Here is an 18,645-nt window from a genome sequence, read left to right as displayed (position 1 = left end):
AGCCCAAGCTTTAGGGCTTTTCTAAAAATAGATATGAGCCCTCCGAATCATTCGGGATGGGTTCTACTCCTGAAGGAATCCCAGCCCTGACAGGCGGGAGTCAAGGATGATAACCACTATACCACTACGCCTTAGGGCTTTTCTAAGGTTATTAAACTCCCCTAGGAATCAACGAGTTATCAATTTAGATAATCATAAAAATTACATTCTCGTTTTAGAGACATCCATGTCGAACTTTCGATCGACCGATCTTGAAACAAATACAAGCATTATTATTACACAATTACTTCCAATATTTTGGTGACTTCGTATCTTTTGTCAATGTGTTCATTGTCACGGTAAGTTCAAGGAGGTTCACTTCTAAATTTCTTCAATTTTCATACTATAAAAAATGAAAAACACTTTCTAAAGGGTATTTAATTTTCATAATAATGGTCAAAATTGTGATCCAATGTGTTTTCTTTCTGATCAAAATCATTTTATTTTTTTTGTATTTTTCAGCTGGAATTAGCGATGAAGACAGCTTTTGATGGTCATTCTCTACTGGCTGTAAGTTTTGTCTGAGTGAAGACTGGTTATGTTTTATATGTTTTTACCTCATTATAAACGCGGTGAATTATTTCTTGGATTGCCCAATTACCAGTTTCTTACCATATCTATATTAATTTTATGTTGCATATGTTGTGATGTCTTATTTTGCTCTATCATTTCAGATTTTCAATTTCTGCTTTATCGTCTACTATGCAATCGAGCAAGTCTTGATGATATATTTCATCGGTCCAAAGAGATACTTCTCACATAAGGTGGGTGATGTTTTATATTTCATAAGTGTTGGTGCTACTTTCTGATGTATGTCTCATGACTGGTGTTAAGCATTATTGGTAAATCGAAAATAAAAACAAGATTTCAAAACCAAGAAACTAGAAATTTTATCTTTTTATTATAGAATGTTTGGTTTGAGAGTTTTGTTACTTGGCTTCTTGTGGTGAGTGTTTTTTATTTCACCCTGTGCCTTGTATGTAACTTTTACTATGCTCGAATTTATAAATCGAAGTATAAAATGTATAAATCGCGTATAAATTCAGATAGAAAACCTGCCAAAAATTTCAATCTACTTTTTTCCAGATTTTAGAAATTCTTTGTATTGGATTTTATGGAGGACCATTTCCATATTTAACACAGTAAGTAAACAACGTCTTGTTTGTATCCCATTTTTTAGCCAAATGATCTTTAGAGGATTTTTCATCAGCGGTCAATTTTATTGAAATCTTGGTCCAAATTTACGAGAATTGTGTGAGAGATGAGATTCAATTTGTATACTTTGTTGAATGAAAATAATTTCTGTTGACTTTGTTGTCAAGGTTCCAGTGACTTCACCAGATCTAAAAACCAATAGATATTTTAGCTTGCATCTTTAGTTTCTAACCTGTTCAACCTTTCAACTTTTCTTTGCAGGAAGGAAATTATGAGACGCAGCGTCAAATATTCACCCATGTCTTTGTATAATATTCTTCGTATAACGAACATGTTGATCATCATTCGATTGTTACGGATTATTCCGAGTATCAAGGTATTCTTTCGCTACAAATAAATGTCAATTTCGGTAATGATGAAAAAAGGCTGAAACAACCTAAAATTCTAATTCATCGATTTGAAAAAAATAAATCTCTTGATTTTCAAATTTTTCACTGCACTTAAATGTTGAGTTCAGACCACTTACTTTCAATTGAGTAGTGACAAATGACTATGTGCTTTATGGAAATTTATTTCGTGTTTCAGCCGTTGAAAATGGTGGCAAGTACTTTGGTTGACTTGGTGAAAAATATGCGAGCTTTTGGTGGTATAGTTATAGTAAGTCGAACATTTCATCATTTTGTGTTTGAATATTGATCGAGAAAGTGTACAGTGGAATTTCTAGAACTCGAACACACACGGGGAACACAAAATTTTCAAATTAAAAGGAAATTTCGAGTTATGGAGTAAAGTTTATAAGACAATATTAACTGAAGGGACTAGAAATCTTGTTCTAGTTAAGGAGACTTCGAGTCACAGAGGTGGTCGATTTAAAGAGACTGCACTGTATTAATATTGGATTTTAATGTTTTTTTTCATCTTCTGTTTTATCACAGCTCATTTTCTACGTGTTTGGAATATGGGGGTTGATGTTGTTTAGCGGTAAAAGTCCTCAACCACCTGTTAATGCCACTGACACAAGCGATGTGCACGTGTAAGCAGATTTATTATTATGTCATCGGAACCTAGACTTCAATTACGCTTAGAATTCTTCAATCTCCAGCAGAAACAACTCGAAAGCCCTAGTTTCAAAAGATCGATTAACATTTAGCTTTTATGACATATTATACCTCTCAAAGATTTGAAATTTTCTATTTTGTGAAATTTCTTTTGAACGAACTGGATTGTTGATAGAGTTTTCTGAACAATAAGGGTTGAAAATTAATTTTTGTAAAACCTTCATTTCACATTATTTTTTTTCCATTTTAGTGCTGCATCATTGAACATATCTTGCGGTAGTTACAGACAGTTAGAATATTACGCAAACAACTTCGATGATTTTGCTGTAAGTCAAAAAGTCGAAAACTATTTCAATAAATATTTTGCACTGTAAATGTAATGAGGGCAGTTTTCTTGGCTAAATCTTTATAAAGTAGCTAGATTTGAAAGAACTGATTCTGGAATATCAATATTTTTTATCGTCAACATGAAAAATATGAGCAATCTGATTGGCTAAAAACGCGTACATAAATGATGTATCTCATGTTGTACCGTAAAAATACGAGACCGCGTTCATCAAAAGGGGTCTGGTAAGCGAGAGTACATAGTTTGTGCGATTTGTTCCCGAAATTTATCCTCAAAAATGTTTTGATAATTTTAATGACTTTTCAAGTTGACGATAAACCAGTTATCACACTTTTATCCGTACAATGTAGGATATTTTTCTCGTTCAGAGTTTTCGACGAAAAATCTGAACTCGAAAAATATATCCCACATTGTACTCGGTACCGTGCGATAACTATTGTGTAGGCTTATTTGTTACACTTCCATGTAAATTATTCTTCCAGGCATCAATAGTGGTGCTGTGGGATGTACTGGTTGTCAATAACTGGTTCGTCTTCTTGGATGCATATAATCAAACCATGAAAACTAGGTATAAATAGTTAACAAAACTGGCGTCTTAACGCTGTGAATAGCAAATGTGATTTTCTTTTCCTTTTCAATTCTTGCGCACAAGAGTTACATCATAAATACACGGGAAAAAGCTGCAGTACGCTAAAAATTCTCAGCTTTCATGACGCATTTATTTCTGTGTGTCCAATCTTGCAATGGAGTGTTGAAATGGGGCTGAAATTTCTGATCATCTCTGACTATGTCACACTTTTTGCTCTACTTATTTTTAGATGGGCACAATTATATTTTGTGGTATGGTGGTTGGTTTCTGTTGTTATTTGTATCAATCTTTTTGTTGCATTAGTTATCGAGGTAAGTTGTTTTAATGGATCAACAAGTGCTGTTTCATAATCATTATCTTCGGAGAGCTCAATTTTTTCATTATACTCACTCTTTAACTTACTGTATATTCCACTGGTTATTCTTATTTCAACTCCCATTCTAACTCTTGATAAGATCTTCTAAATTAGAGACTATGTTGTAAAAAGATTCATCGAATTGTGATAGTTGCATTATTTCTCTTTTGTAGGCCTTTATATCCCAAAGGGAACGAAGACAAATCTCAGAAATCAAAAGAAGTAAACGAAGAAAATTCGCACAAAATGAAGAGGTAAAATAGTCTTGGAAGCATTTTCATGAAATCAGGATGGAGTAGAAATAATTTTAGTATGATAAGAATTGAAATGGCTAACATTTCTCGGACGTCCGGGATTTTAAAGTAAGCTATTTCAATGAAAACGAAAAATATGTTTTTGCCAGGATTTTTCATTCACCATTATCCTTTGACCGGATAAATAAACGAAAAGAAATTATTGAAATTCTAAATCAAGGGACGTTTTTTTTTCGACCTTCTTTTTTTAGACGAGTCGACATTTCCGTGTTCATGAATGGTTCCGATCGGATTATCAAGAACCGACAGTGGATGAAATTATGAAAGAGATTAATAAGAATCATTATTTAAGAAAATACACACGTACACAAACTTTATGAGCAGAGGAATAAAAAATCTTTTTGCTGTAATTTTTTTTTAACATTTTGAGGTAGTAAATTTTGTTGTTTTTATATTAGTGGTTTTAATTAGAAAGTTTTTTATCAAACCCTTTCTTACTGGAGGTTACGAGGCGTAGCAAGATACTCATAATACACCTCAGTAAATTTTGGTTCAGGCTGGGTTGTTCTTTATTTTGGAAATTTTTAGGCTTAAATGTTTTAAAACTGAACACTGTTTAAAAATCGGTTTGAGTCTGTAATTTCTTAATAATTTCTACCAGATTTAAAGTGACAATGATTCTTATGGTCATTTCTGGTTTTGGAAGATAAATAACCAAAGAGAGTAAGCAAAATCAGGAGGCCATATTCATTAACTTGTCCGATTTTTCTAATCATCTCGGGTTACTCTCTCAGGGTAAACTGATCTGTATTTCTTGTAAGAAACTCATCATCATCAAAATCGAATTGAGATAAGGAGGGATTTGATAAAAGGGTTAAGTAGGCGTTCACAGTGATTTTTATGCAGTAATTATTTTTCTTGTAGTATTTGTAATTATTCAACTCACAATTTTTTTATAGAATTCGTTTTATATCTATCGAAATTATTGAATTTTTTCCTTTAAAAAAAGATAATGTTATACATGACCAACAAGGCATAAAATTGATGTTAGTTGCTTGTTTGAAGAAATAAGTTACACAGTATAATATCGTTAAAACAAACCAAAAAAAAACATAATAGTTTCCAACTAAATGAAAATCTTCATTTTTCGGACGGACGCACATAGAATTTTTCGTGCGCTTTTGAAATCGAGCGATGCTTAATGGAGCGTAAGATGAAATTACGTCATAGCAGTTTAGAAACAAAAACTGCTTTCAAAAAGAAATCTTGAATGAAAGTGTGTTTTGAACATTCTGAATGGAAATGTTGTAAAAAATTTTAAATTTCAATGACCCTATATGGATGGTTGAATTTGAACGAGTACTAGAAAGAAGGTCAGCTTTTTTGGATGAGCTTCTTGATGTATTAGGGTGTTAGGGTGAATTGAAATGGTTTGTCATTCTGTAGATCATGGTAGTTGCAACACAGCCTCACACTTATTTCTACCATATGTGTAGATATGTAAAAATCGTAAATCTACTATATGTGTAGATATTGTAAATCTACCATATGTGTAGATACGGTAAATGCTCTAACATAAAGACTTATGCGCATGCGTAATTTATCGTTCTTTTCGGGGTTGTGGACGGCAAAATATGTCGTTTCGTTCTTTGATAGTTAGAGTTTTAGGGTTAAAGTAATGTTAAATTTTCTGGAAACGTTACATAGTTAGGGTTTAGGCTTTGAAATATGTCGTTCTTTTATAGTTAGGGTTAAGGTTTGTCGTTCTTTTTGTCGCTTTTTAATAGTTATTTGTCATTCTTTTTAGATTATATACCGTAACTACTAATATAGTAGATTTATGGATTTTTACATATCTACGTACATATGGTAGAAATAAGTGCGAGATTGGCCTGGTAGTAAAGATGGTACTTCTTATTCATATATTCAGATTTAACTCACACGAGGTCATTGAAGGGTCAAGCAATAAATGACTGTTAACAATACTTCCTCTCTGAGTGACCGTGAGAGAATAATTTGTAAAGTTGCAATGTAGTGAAAGACCTTCTGCGAATATAAGTGTGCGAAGAGATGAAAGGTAACAGAAATTGAGATCTATGTGTAAAATAGATGAGTCAATAGAATTTTATTTTTAAATGAAAGTTTATAGTATTCGATGAAAAATGTTAAGCTGATGAGATATGAGAAGCATGTAAAGTTGATGATGGGAGAAAATCTTGCCGTAGCAGATATTTTATCAAGAGGGGCGATGTACGGTGACTTTGAACACCCCCTTCTCACAGACCCAGTAGGATTTTTTCGACCAGTGGGGTAAAAAGAACAAACTAAAACTGGATTGGGATTGATATTCCCATGTTTTTTTTATGGCTGTGGATTCTATTGTTTTTAAGTTAGAAAATTCAATGAGGATGGAAAACTAGTACAATATTTGGACATATAGCCATTTTTCCAGTGGGAAGGGGTGTCTTTGGTTATGAAAGTCACCTCCAGAACAGGATAATAGTTTCATAGTTCTATTGCATTTTGAATGTTCAAACCATAGTATAAGAAACTAGAGGAGTTAGGAACTTCACGAAGTCTTGTTTCGTGTTTTGGTTTAATAAAGTTAGTGTGATTGTTAGCCTGTGATTCTGACTTGTATTTAGAACGTATTTTTCAGATTTTATTTCCTTGTGGTAAAACCCTACTAGAAGTCTTTTGTCTCGACCCATTGAGAAAAGAAGGAATTTCAGAAACGAGACACAATTTGCTATCGTGGTAACTGTGGTTAGTCTTCGGAAAGTAACCTTTAAAATATTCATTGAAAAGCTTTTGAGACCAGTCAAGTAAAAGGGCTTTTATGAAACTTCTACCCTCTTTCATACTGGTACTTTTCAAAAGTTTTTTCATTTTTGGTTGTACGATGAAGAAACCCTGATACTGGAGTTGTGTTGTGTGAATGTCTAAGAAATTGCGAGTAGGGTTCACCGAGAAGTGTGGTGTAGCTTGTCTACACTAACAAAAAACCTCACAGCCCCGGTACAACTTCTTCCCACAGCGGGGATAAAAATTTCCAGTGGATCTGTGACACAGGGATGTAAAAAGCTTCAGGCATATTAAGTCTTGCTCATCAAGGACATCATTTATAGAATGGTTATCAAACATATTTGAGCGTCTGCTAAAGGGCCTATAGACCAAACATGGTCTCAGATTCGCAATTTTAGAGCATATTATTTAACAAAGCTACTACTAGGCCAGATACTATACTGTTCTGTGGTATGATCTTAGGCGAATAAATCATCTTAATCACCACACATTAATTCCAAATTAATCAGCTCGAATGACACAATTTGGAAAGATATTATGAAGTGAAAATCTGAAAGATATCCATAAATTGGTTTCCAGATCTACAGCTTTTTGTGGTCATTCATCAGGATGTTCGATTAGATGACTTGATTTATAACATGGTTCGTTTAATGGTCAATGTATGTTGTTTTCTTGTTAGGATGTGACAGTTGACGATGGTGAGTTTGGGTTAGTGTTGCGGTACACGTTTTTTTCATAAGAACAAACTATATAAGAACATAAGGCTTCGATAGCCAAAATGTTAAGAATAAGTTCAGAACATTTTGAGGCCTCGCGGATTCAAAAACAGCCAATTTTTTAGAAAAATGGACAAATATATAAAAAATGGGGAAAATAAAAACATGTTAAGAACATTTTTAGGCTTGAAACTCAAAAAGTTAAGAACATCTGAAGCCTTATGTTCTTATAAAAAAACGTGTAAGATGAGGTTTTAATTACTTTTTGGTTATTTTAGTTTAGAGTTTAGATTTAAGCAGTAAAACTATCTTCTTTCATTCCTATATCAAAGCTGAAAAGAACGACTGTCGACCATCTCTATGTTTATGTTTCTAGAACAAAAAGTTAAGAACATCTGAAGAGGCTAAATTTAGGTTCATAATGACTTGTTGTAAAGTAATAACTATAATTAAACATGAAGATGTGTCGAAATAGTAGGTTCTTAATCCTTTTAATCTATTCCACAGACAACAGCGGTCTGCCAAAGCTGTGATGTTTGAGATGATAATGGTCAGGTTTGATGAGATTCCTTGTGGTGATTAAAACGGATGTTTTTAATTGAGTATCAATCATTGTATGACAGACCATATGGCTTTGCGCAAATCTTAATATTTCAAACTTTCAGTTGTTTCATTTATACAAATTACTGCGAGCTGCTACGTTACTACCTACTCAAATAATTCATTTGTCGTCGTGTAATCAGCTGATATTTTGCAGGCGGTTGGCGGCCACCAAGGTGTCATTTTGTGTTTAGCCTTGGGTTTTTTTTTAATTTTCATTTATCTAAAATTGAAAGATTTTAGGGGGATTTTAGATAGTCCCAAGGAGACAGACTCAATCTTTGCTGAGCTTATATCTAGGAGACGTATAATTTTCAACATGGTGCTAAAATATTGAACTAATATTTTGTACAAGAGTGTAAAGATTTTTTAATGAAAAGTTCACAAGGAAGAATTTCTATATTTTCTATTGATTTTGTTTCGCCGAAGTCTTTTGTTTTTTCTTTTAATATTATTTATTTTAGCTTGTTTCGTTTACTTGTTAAAAAAGTTAAAAATGAAAAATATAGCAAATAATATCGAAAATTGAAAAAGGAAATTTTTACGTGGAAGTTTACAATGTTGTCAAATGTAGCCAGTTATACAGTATAGCTTCATTTGAAAAAGTTATTCGGCTTGTAGCAAAAAGATAATTATTTATTTGTTTTAACCTTTCCGCCCCGAAAGACGTATCTGATACGTTCGCCATACGTTCCGAAAGACGTATCTGATACGTTTTTAAGGTGACCTTTATATTTGGTCGGATTACGCCCCAACCGTCAGAGGTAAGGTAAAACCGATTAAAAAATCGGAATCAGCGTGAAATTTCCGATAAGAAACAATTGGGGTTTGTTTTGGTATGACGCAACATTTTTCAAAAATAGAAATGGTAGACCAAGCTGTGTTGCGTGATTTTGTGAAACTGGAGGAGGCAGAAAGTTAGCTATAAAAGTAAGGGTTTATAAAAGTGTTTTAGAGTTTTATTTGGCTTTTCAAAAGTATGGAATTGTATTACCTAACTATAAAGAAACCTTCTAAAGAAAAAAGTAAGTGTTTTTATCAATTTTTCAGTTCTCTATAATTTTTTGAAGTTTTGCACCACATTGTTTTTTCATATACCTTTTGTCTGGCTTCATAATTTCTGTCCAAAATTGTTTGAAGTACTCAGTTAAACATATTTAGAAAGGGGAAAGGTAGGGCTTTCCAAAAATATAAGGGTTTTTTTCTGAAGTTAATTTTTTAAAAAGTTATAACGGTTATCGTGAAAATTGCATTTTCATCAAAAAACGTTGCGCGCAGACGGGCTGAAGATATAAAAATGTTGCGCGCTGGAAAGGTTAAGAAAAGGTGTGATGGCATCTAGGCATCCTCTAGTCTGAATCGCAGACCTCTACAAAACCCCAGGTAGTATAGGAGCACGAATCCGTTACCGTTAAAGTTTTGTTATATCAAAACATATAAGACGGATGCCTACAGCCTACTTCAATACCGGTTGTTTTAACGCATTTCTTCTTCGCGGTTTTCATTGATGCTTACCGGTGCAACGAGACAGGGATGTAAGGTTAGGATTTACAATCAATGGAAATGACCAAACTCGGGATGGTTAAGAGTCGGAGAGGTAGAGAAATCGGATATTAAAAGCAAAAAGTAAATATTAGCAAATATAGTTGGTGATAGATAGATACCACCCACTGCAGATTGTCTCTGTTATTCTGTTTCTTGTCTCCATATACTGAATTTTCAATAAAGGAAGCTAAATGGAAGAGGAAAATATCAAAAACATCAAGGAAATGAAAAAATTTTCTGTTGGTGAAAGAAGCGATTTTCGAACGAGTGGGAAGTGTAAATACAGTGTTTCTAATAAAAATAGAATATAGCAAGCATGAGATTCGTGTGACAAAAATATTGCTACAAAAACATAATATGATAGTTGGATAGTACGACCTTTCTTTATAGAAATGACGATGAAAAAAAGAATTCAGGATCTTCTTACTTTCTTACTAGTACCGTTAAACAAATACAGGCTTTCATGAAGATATAAACATGAAATTCGACTCGTTTTCTTGAAAGTAAAACAAATATATTAGAACACCTACATTGAGTCGTTATATGGTAGAAAAAGGTTGATTTGTTTGACTGAGTTAGAAAAATTGTGCGTCATTTCGGAGGACGTTTATACTTTAAGTGTTGGAGACATTCAAATTCTATGTTTGAGAAGATATTTGTAAGAGCAATTTGCATGAACATAAAAGTCTTCATTCAGTTGCTAAGCATCGCTTTTATTGAGAGAAGAGATTGCTAAATTTGTTGAATTTTGTTCGGACTTGGTACATGAGAAATCGAAATATGGTCGAAGAAGACAAGAAGTATACTTTAAGAAAATGATGTTTGAAATAAAGGAAATAAAAAGTACAAATTTGTGAAGCTGAAAAACAAAGGAGCACCATCGTTATCTTGTCAATGGAAATTCTTAATTGGTCGTTATTCTTATCGTAATTACTGCAATTTGTTACTTGAATTATGAAAAGATTGAAATAATTGATGTCGATGGTTGTTTGTGATAGCCGGTGAAACAGTGAGAAGGAGAAAGTGTTTGGATTCGCTTAGTTTGAGAGGAGAGAAGCAAGTTTTGTTGCAGTTTTTTTAGTACTTGGCCAGTGCAGGTGACGAGGAGGTGATGTAAGATGCTTTTCTAGATAGTACACGTTTTATTTTTTATTAGAACCCAGTTTATAAAAACATTGAGGCTGAAATTCGTCGAAAAATTAAGAAACTTGTAAGAACATGCCCAGCCTCAGTTTGGAAAAAAGTGACAAGAAACTACAATTTTTTCTCTTTTCAAGCAGTTTTAACCAAACTTAGAGATGGATTTTCTAAAATCGAGAGTCAAATATTGTCCAAATTTTACCAATTTTAATTGCTCTTTATTTTGCATGATATTGTCGATTTAGAGTAGTCTAAAAAATTAAGAACCCATTTAAGAACATTTTAGGCTGAAAACTGCCAAAAGAATAAGCACGTCCAGGCTCAGCCAAATTTTAAGTGTTCTAATAAAAAGAAACGTGTAGGGTCTCTTGATAAGAAAGAGACCATAGGCCCGGCGGAACAACCGTTAAATTGGGGAGGCTTAAGACTCAAATTGAGATAAAATTCGATAGGAATTTGAGAAAAGCGGCTGAAGTCTCCCCATTTTTCCTGCTTCCGCCGGGTCCAAAGTAACTGAAGTTAAAATGGGTAATTTGATAGATTTAGCATTAAATCTTGCTTACACAGTTAGGCTTGCTTCATTCTCGAGAATGGTTAAAAGTTTACATGTTCAGTTTTTCGTTATTTTTTATTTTCTTTTTAAAACTACTTTACCCTTGATTATCCAAAAGCTTTTGACCAATGATCCTCTGGATTTCTACAAAATAAGAAAATACTATGTATTTTGAAAACCACCTGCCTTTTTGATTAGTCCCGGGTTATGTGTATACACTCGCGGATATCAATATCCTAATACATTTCTGGAAAAGCCCATGCAACGGAACAAAGCATGTGGTCATTCGACACTGGTTGACTCTAACCCAATCCCTTTCCACGAAATTTTGTGACAAGGGTTGAAAAGTATCCGCCGAGTATCCTCTCCCTATCATGAAGAAGTCGTGAAGACTGTATTTATAAAGTTAAACCATAATTTCTTCTATTTATGGTAGTTTGTGTGGTGAACGAGAAAAGATCTTTTAACGTAATTGAAGTGTTGCGATGTTGTTTATACGGATGAAAGATAGGAAAGATAGATTCCTGTCAATAGTAGAAGATACTTTCACACGCTACAAGGAATGTGGTGAAAGGTTTTGAGTAAAGGATATTGCAAAAGGAAGATCACTTTGATTGTCGTTGCATTATGAAAGCAATCAATTATAAAGGTCACGTAGTGTCAAAGTGTTAATAGAAAAGTTATCGAAAGGTTATCGAGTTACAGTCTACGGTCAGTTCATAACTGATTCGAATTCAGCAAATTATCTCTTGGATTTAAAGTACGAATAGGTTCTTGTAGGTTAGTACACCCCCTTCTCACAGACCCGGTGGGATTTTATCAGCCAGTGGGTAAAAACAACGGACCAAAACTCGATGGGGATCGATATTCCCATGTTGTCTTTTGACTGGGGATTTGAATTCCATTGTTTTCGGGCCAGAAAATTCAGTGGGGATGGAAACAATAGCACGAGAATTTGCAGTGAGGATTGGCTTATCTGATTATTTTGAGCGGGGACAAAAATTAGAGTATAGTTTTCCATTGGGGACGATATTTCGGCCAATTTTTCCAGTGGGAAGGGTTCCCAGTGGGTCTGTGAGAAGGGGATGTTTTAGTCCCAGTTCAGTCAAGGAGCACTTCATTGAGAGTTATGGAAACTGGAGACTACATTTTTCATTTTGATGATAGAGTATCTCCATGGAATCTTTAATGTGATTATCGAATCTTATCATTAATACGCAAGGATTTCCTCTTTGAATAAGGTCACTTTTCCTGTTGATAAACCTTCACTAATCCTCATCAATTATTAGAGAGTATGTCTAATGTTCATTTTTGCAATGGTTGTTTCCTGGTCCTTTTGCACTATTACAGAGAGAGGCGATGCCCTGGCAGCGACTAGAAAACGAATGGATTGTCTTTTAGTGTAACAAATTTAGAAGATAATTCAGTCTAAATTAAGTCATTTCAGCTCTGCAGGTATGTTTTATTGATTGATTTAGAAATATCTGGAAACAGAAGGATTGATAGCTTTTTTCAAATCCGAGGGTGCTTCAGTACGATGCCAAAGCATTCACATGTGCATAATGTACAAAAGAGTTCCTTTTGACGTCAACCAATATATTGAATGTGGAAAAAGGTTTTACATTCTCATAAAAAGCCTGTGAATGATACCTAGATACCAGCAACCACCTGCAGGGGCTCACTTAGCAATATGGACAGGGCTATAGGCTATTAACAACTTGTTTACTTATGTTGTAGTAAGTAAGGGAAAATTTTGGCATCAAAGGCTTAGATCAGCAGAATTCGAAAGTCATAAAAGAGTGGGTTTATGAAATTGATGGAGTGGAGAGGAAGCAATTATCTGGAGTCAACGATTTCCTTTGAAATCGAAAAATGTGAAGAAACGTCTTCGTTCTTGTGTTGTTGAAGTTTGTGACGGAGAGAGAACCTAGACAACCAAAGTTTCATTTTTTTTTAGAAAAAGGGTACAAATAAGCGGATATCGGCCCAATGGTGGTGAACTGGGTTCTTGTCATCCTTTGGTCGTTTATTTGAAGGTGTCCTAAACGCCGGAAGAAGGGTCTTAAAAGGATCTGAGATAAGATGAAAAGACTTGATGATGACTGATGGCTGATCAAACAAAGTAATACCCTTCTTATAAGCTATCAAAAACTTTCTCTTTTACATAAGTCTCATTAGAGGGGATGAGCTCTAGAAGAGAATGAGAGATAAAGACTAACGATGAACTAATTTATTATGTCTCACAAAAAATGGTGATTTCTAGTCTAGTGATTTTTAGACATTGAGGTGAAAGGCGCAAATAAAGGAGCCTTCAGTCCGAAGAACCGTTTGTGGCAGCGTGGTAAAAAGAAACGTATCTTCTGCGATCGAGAAACGAAAGGTTTTTTCGATATTTAAGCAATTACCTCATTATGTTTTGTTTTGAAGATGGTCATTAACATTCTTCTGATAATTACTGTTATTCTGTTTGATTAAATGACTTTTGATTTGGATTCCATATTTTTTAGGAGTGAAAGAGGACATGTGAGAGTCAGGGGTAGTAGAGACACAGTGAAACTACAGGAAACGTTTAGCTGAAATCAGCTTTCGTTTATTAAACCTCTCAGTAAAACCTCGCTGTGATGCAATCAATGAAATTTATTATCATTGCATTTATACAAGAAAAGGGGAGGATTAATCGAATACATCTAAATCGCCTTTAGTACAAAACATTACGGCTATGGTATGATATAATGTTTGAATTAAGACATTTATGAGAAGATATTTTGACTTAAGGACAGCGTCAATACTATCAAAATATTGTTTGTACAGTGTAAGAAAACAAAGCTAAGTGGGTCTTAAAACTTACTTTGTCAAAGTTGTTTTTTGTACACTTATGTTGACTTGGTATAGTAAATTTGACCATAAAATACACAGATGTAAACGAAAGGACGGAAGCAGTGACTTTGAGTGTTTGAGGGAAGGTTTTTGTTGCTGTTTTGATATTATTTTTCATGAGGGAAGTGTAGTGTGAGTGCTTGTATTAAAAGATGAATGAACACTCGTATGTGAAAATTTACATGTACAAAACTAACTGACCATTGACTTTTTTTTCATTTCAGAATTTTAAGTTAAAACAGAAAAATAGGAGGTCAACATGCAGCAGACGAGAAGAGAATATTTATTTCAAAGACTACAACAACTTATACATTGTGATGACTACACAAGCATCGCACATGTTTTACGCTGGGAACATCGGAAGGACGAGCTTTTCGATCTAAAGAATGACGAAGGGTTGACATTGATTCATATCGCTTGTTTTGAAGGACAAGTCAGATGTTTGGAAGAATTTTTGAAGAATGGAGCAAGTGTAAACCTTCAAAGTTCAGTCGGTTGGACGCCTTTGCATGCAGCTACTCTAGGTAAGAAACTATTCCTGAAACACTGTGTTTGCTCATACATGTGTTTGCTCATACATGATTTTCATCTCGTGACCAACACAAAACATTCTCTTCAAGGACAAAAATCTTGACCTTGTCGATTTACCCTTTCTGACCTTTTTCAGTTTGTTTAAATTTGGAGAATAAAAGATAAGGTTATCGAGTTTCTCGTAAATGTCTTTGTAAGGAAGCTTTTACTTAGGGGCAATTATTACTGAAATTCGTGAGAAACAGGGGACGTGCTAACACGGGTTTTTGTTCATTGACTAAGCACAAAAAGTATCAGAATCACTGTATTTGTGCACTAATCAGTTTTAACAAACTGTCCGTTTTTCTGTTCTCTGATGTAGCGGAATGAGATACAGTGATGAGATACAGTGATTAAGAAATAAGCTTCGAAAGAAAAATATCTTGACAATTTTGATTAACAAGCCCACGCACTCTTAAAGGGTTTTAATTTGAGAAGAAATCAAACAGAAAAAATGTCGAGAATTGTATCAATTTTCCCAAAGAGTCACGTGTGAATACATTTGACCTTTCAAGACAGGTCATACTTGTCAAAACAGATCTTTCGCTGTTGACAAATAGAGTGCCGGTAGCATACCGACTGGTGGTCCATAAAAAAGACCAATTTCCTAGCTATAAAACATTAGAACCAACTAACCCATTAAAATTTTCTTTTCCAGGAGGCAAACTAGAAGTAGTGGAATACTTGTTGAGTCAATGTGCAGCAGATCCTCTTGCGAAGGACGAAATGGGGTGCGTCGCTTCCGACCTCACCATGGATAGTGACATTCTCAAAACCATAAACAGATACGCTAATGAATTGAATTTACGACGAGAATTAGAACGAGTTGCCGGACAACAAGCTGTGGAACAAAGCAGTAAACGGAACACTCTTATATTCGAAACGAACGATATGGTCATTTCACGTTCGACAAGTGCTTTTACTACGTCATATGAAGCGAGAGAAATAGAGGAACATCATTCGAATATTTTACCAATCACCGGACGAAGTTTATTACAAATTCCCGGACAGCCCGTCAACACAGATACAACTTATCTAGTTCGGCATAACTCAGCGCCCATACAAAAAACATCACCCAATACTCGTAGATCTGAGAGTTCTTCCGAAAGTTCGGAACAGAATTCGCCGAGCTTGACTCGATTTTATAAACAAGAGGGTAAGCGAGTCTCAACGTCACGTGACTCTGGTGTTTTTGACGACGAGTCCGACATGGACAGTTTGACGGACCAGCTCATCAAAAGGAAGTTAAGTTCAATATCACAAACGGACCACTATAACATGATTTGAATCAAAAAGATGTGACGATGATATAAATATCTACTGTAAATTGTATTTTTCTGGAAAAATGATAAGATTGTTTTATGTAAATTATAAATATCTTAGGTGCATAAATTTCGTTTTCGTTTATTAAAAGAAACACGTGTAATTAAATTTACCAGTCAAATTATTTATTGTATAATGGTGTATAATTAATTTTCTAGCTATTTTTTTGTAAAAAAACAAAATTCTAATGACACCTTACATAAGAAATAAACGGCAAGAGGAAACCTTGAAAACAGCTTTCACTGAACACAAATTTACTCTAGTTGCAGATAGCCCACATAAAAGGAAATCGTTATTGATGGGTCAGTAATTAAATGTAATGCTCTCACAATTTAATTTTGTGACAGATATAGATTGTAAGTAAATCATCTGCTGAGGTGCACCTGCTAAGCTAAATTGAGTTGACATAGAGATAATCACTGTCTTTCGCTATGTCATACTCCTATTATTGGAAATATTTTCAATAAATATGGAACATTTTTCTGAGTTTAAAGACAGCATACGTAGGTAACAGAAATTAAGTAACCCCTTTTTCAAACGCTGAATTGTATATATCTTCCGCTACATTTCGAGAAATGTTAATCAATAAAACATTTTGACCCGTTTCTTGTATGTAAAAATGACGCAAAATTTATGAAGTTTCACTTTATAATTCAGACCTCCCATATCCTTGCTGTCTATCCCCCGACGCCACACCCAATCTTTTCGCGCGCACATAGAACAAAGCGCTGAAACAGAAGATGACATTGTAGTGTTTATTTACATTTTTTTCCACTCTCGAAAAGAAGACGTTACACTGTTGTTGTTTTTTCTTCAATGTCCCTTTAAAGATGTCATTGCATTGTTTTGTTTACATTTTGCAAAAACGGTAGCAGAAAGAGGATGATGCCTTCTCTTCACTTTCAAAACAAAAGAGGAAATATGGACTCCAAATGCATGTTTTGTCGTGGAAGAAACATATTATGCACAGGAAGTAATTGGGCTTACAAGCCAAAGAAAGAAGCAAAGTCAAATAATGAACTTACTTTCAAATTGTTGTCGTCTTTTCCTGAGAGTTTGTTGCTCCACATCTTTCAGTTTCTTGATCTTCCGAGCTTGCTCAATTCCAGGAGAGTGTGCAGAAAATGGAAACGAATTGCCGAAGATCGCCAACTATGGAAAACAACAAACTTTTCATGTAAGAGAATCATAGAGAAATCATGGATCTTTTCCTTACCGAAATCTGTGAGAGATCACGCTAGTGTTATGAATTTAATGTGGAGCTCTATCTCAGTGTCAGCTTTTCGAGGAATTTTGAGAGCGTTTCCTAAGACAGAAGTACTTTTATTACAAAACTGTCGCTTCTCAAAAGATGGATCTGTGACCAAGCGATCGTCATGTCGACAAAAATTTCCATCCCACTTAAAAGTTTTAGATGTCCGTAACGTACAAGATCGTTGGTTTGACGAATACAGCTTCCCAGCAAAGTTTTTATGTATCGAAGCTGTTGCTTTCTCGCAAACCTTACCTAATAACTGGCTGAGTATTTTATCATTGTCTTGGATGCCAAATCTTCGTATCATTCATATTCAAAACAACCCATGTGTCAGCGAAGAATTCTTAAAGGGAATCATTGAGAATTCGCCGTCTCTTCAATCGATCAACGTTCAAGGTTGCATGAACATTAATGGTGAATTTTTGCGCATAGCTGTGGATGAGTTGCCACATCTTCGACATATCGATGTGAACAGTACTCGATTGGAAGGACGATATCTCAGCAGAATTAACTGGAGCAAATGTAAATTGGAATCTCTCAGTATTTCTTTTTGTTGTAAAGTTACTACGAACGATTTGAAAGCTGTCTTGCCAAGGTTCGTTTATTTGAAACATCTACAAGCTTCGTTTGTTGGTTGGGGAAAGTCGTTCTGCAATGATGTAGTTAACCATCTGGTTAATATCGAATCTAAACTCTCCATCGAATATCTGGATCTGCAAAGCACCTTCCACATGTCAGCAAGTTCGTTGATACACCTTTGTTCTCGATGTCCCAATCTGAAGAATCTGCGTATCGGCACCATCCTAAAAACAAACGAAGATGTCGTCAATTTTCTACAAAGTGTACCACGCATCTCAGAGCTTAGTCTTCAAGCGGGTGATTGTTCGTACACGGCTATTCAAATGCTTCAACATGTTACAAACGAATCGAAGAATTTGAAATCACTTTACCTTTACAATGTGCAGTTTGATTTGACAGATCGTGGACAGGTCCAGGAAGCTTTAGAGAATTTGTTTGGAGCATTGGTGAAATTGGAGAATTTTTTCATCGGTGGTTATCCACATAAGGAACGTGCTGAAGTTGAGGAGTTGATCTCCACAATTGCTTCGTCGATGAACATAAACATCAACACTAAACGACCACGTCGTGTCATTCCAATGCATTCTGGATCTTTTGATGACTACTTGCATCGTGTTATTAGTATTCCAACCTATAAAGCTTACGGATTGAGAACAGCTTTACAACAAACTCATGATTGTCAACTCTTTTATCAATCAGGTATACAGAGAATGAATAGCGCTGTGTTGTTGAGACAAGTCATGTGAGATGGCTACTTTGGGAATGATCGAGTAACTGGATACCGTTAGTACTGTAATCAACCAAAGAGTAGAAGATTTCATTTCCTTTTAAATTAGCTTTTAGTTTGCATCGTCAGCCTTGGGTCTTAACAAAGGAATGCGGGAAC

The 18,645-nt window shown here is 34.7% G+C and overlaps 3 protein-coding genes across 4 annotated transcripts in view; all 3 read left to right on the top strand.

Annotated features, from left to right (window-relative positions):
• Window positions 1-4,299, top strand: part of LOC136819298 (two pore channel protein 2-like) — a 31,832-nt gene extending 27,533 nt beyond the window's left edge. For both annotated transcript variants that reach the window (XM_067075541.1, XM_067075540.1), the window contains exons 16-28: window positions 219-338; window positions 502-549; window positions 714-803; window positions 947-985; window positions 1,126-1,181; window positions 1,456-1,570; window positions 1,780-1,851; window positions 2,130-2,227; window positions 2,503-2,578; window positions 3,081-3,166; window positions 3,417-3,498; window positions 3,716-3,796; window positions 4,048-4,299. In XM_067075541.1, coding sequence (XP_066931642.1) covers window positions 219-338; window positions 502-549; window positions 714-803; window positions 947-985; window positions 1,126-1,181; window positions 1,456-1,570; window positions 1,780-1,851; window positions 2,130-2,227; window positions 2,503-2,578; window positions 3,081-3,166; window positions 3,417-3,498; window positions 3,716-3,796; window positions 4,048-4,176 — 1,092 coding nt within the window. In that variant the 3' untranslated portion in view covers window positions 4,177-4,299. The remainder of the gene's footprint in view (window positions 1-218; window positions 339-501; window positions 550-713; window positions 804-946; window positions 986-1,125; window positions 1,182-1,455; window positions 1,571-1,779; window positions 1,852-2,129; window positions 2,228-2,502; window positions 2,579-3,080; window positions 3,167-3,416; window positions 3,499-3,715; window positions 3,797-4,047) is intronic.
• A 9,951-nt stretch (window positions 4,300-14,250) lies between these two features.
• LOC136819240 (oxysterol-binding protein-related protein 1-like) lies at window positions 14,251-16,154 on the top strand. The gene is made up of 2 exons (XM_067075455.1): window positions 14,251-14,556; window positions 15,261-16,154. The coding sequence occupies exons 1-2, from the start codon at window positions 14,292-14,294 to the stop codon at window positions 15,887-15,889; spliced, it is 894 nt and encodes a 297-aa protein (XP_066931556.1). The 5' UTR covers window positions 14,251-14,291; the 3' UTR covers window positions 15,890-16,154.
• A 637-nt stretch (window positions 16,155-16,791) lies between these two features.
• On the top strand, window positions 16,792-18,605 carry LOC136819289 (F-box/LRR-repeat protein 20-like). Its single transcript, XM_067075522.1, has one exon. It carries the CDS (start codon window positions 16,808-16,810, stop codon window positions 18,503-18,505), a length of 1,698 nt encoding a protein of 565 aa, XP_066931623.1. The 5' UTR covers window positions 16,792-16,807; the 3' UTR covers window positions 18,506-18,605.
• The last annotated feature ends 40 nt before the right edge of the window (window positions 18,606-18,645 follow it).

This window comes from Clytia hemisphaerica, unplaced genomic scaffold (genome assembly GCF_902728285.1).
Source record: "Clytia hemisphaerica strain Z4C2 unplaced genomic scaffold, Clytia hemisphaerica genome assembly, whole genome shotgun sequence".
In the NCBI taxonomy this organism is placed as follows: Eukaryota; Metazoa; Cnidaria; class Hydrozoa; order Leptothecata; family Clytiidae; genus Clytia; species Clytia hemisphaerica.
This window is presented reverse-complemented; position numbering and strand designations above follow the sequence as displayed.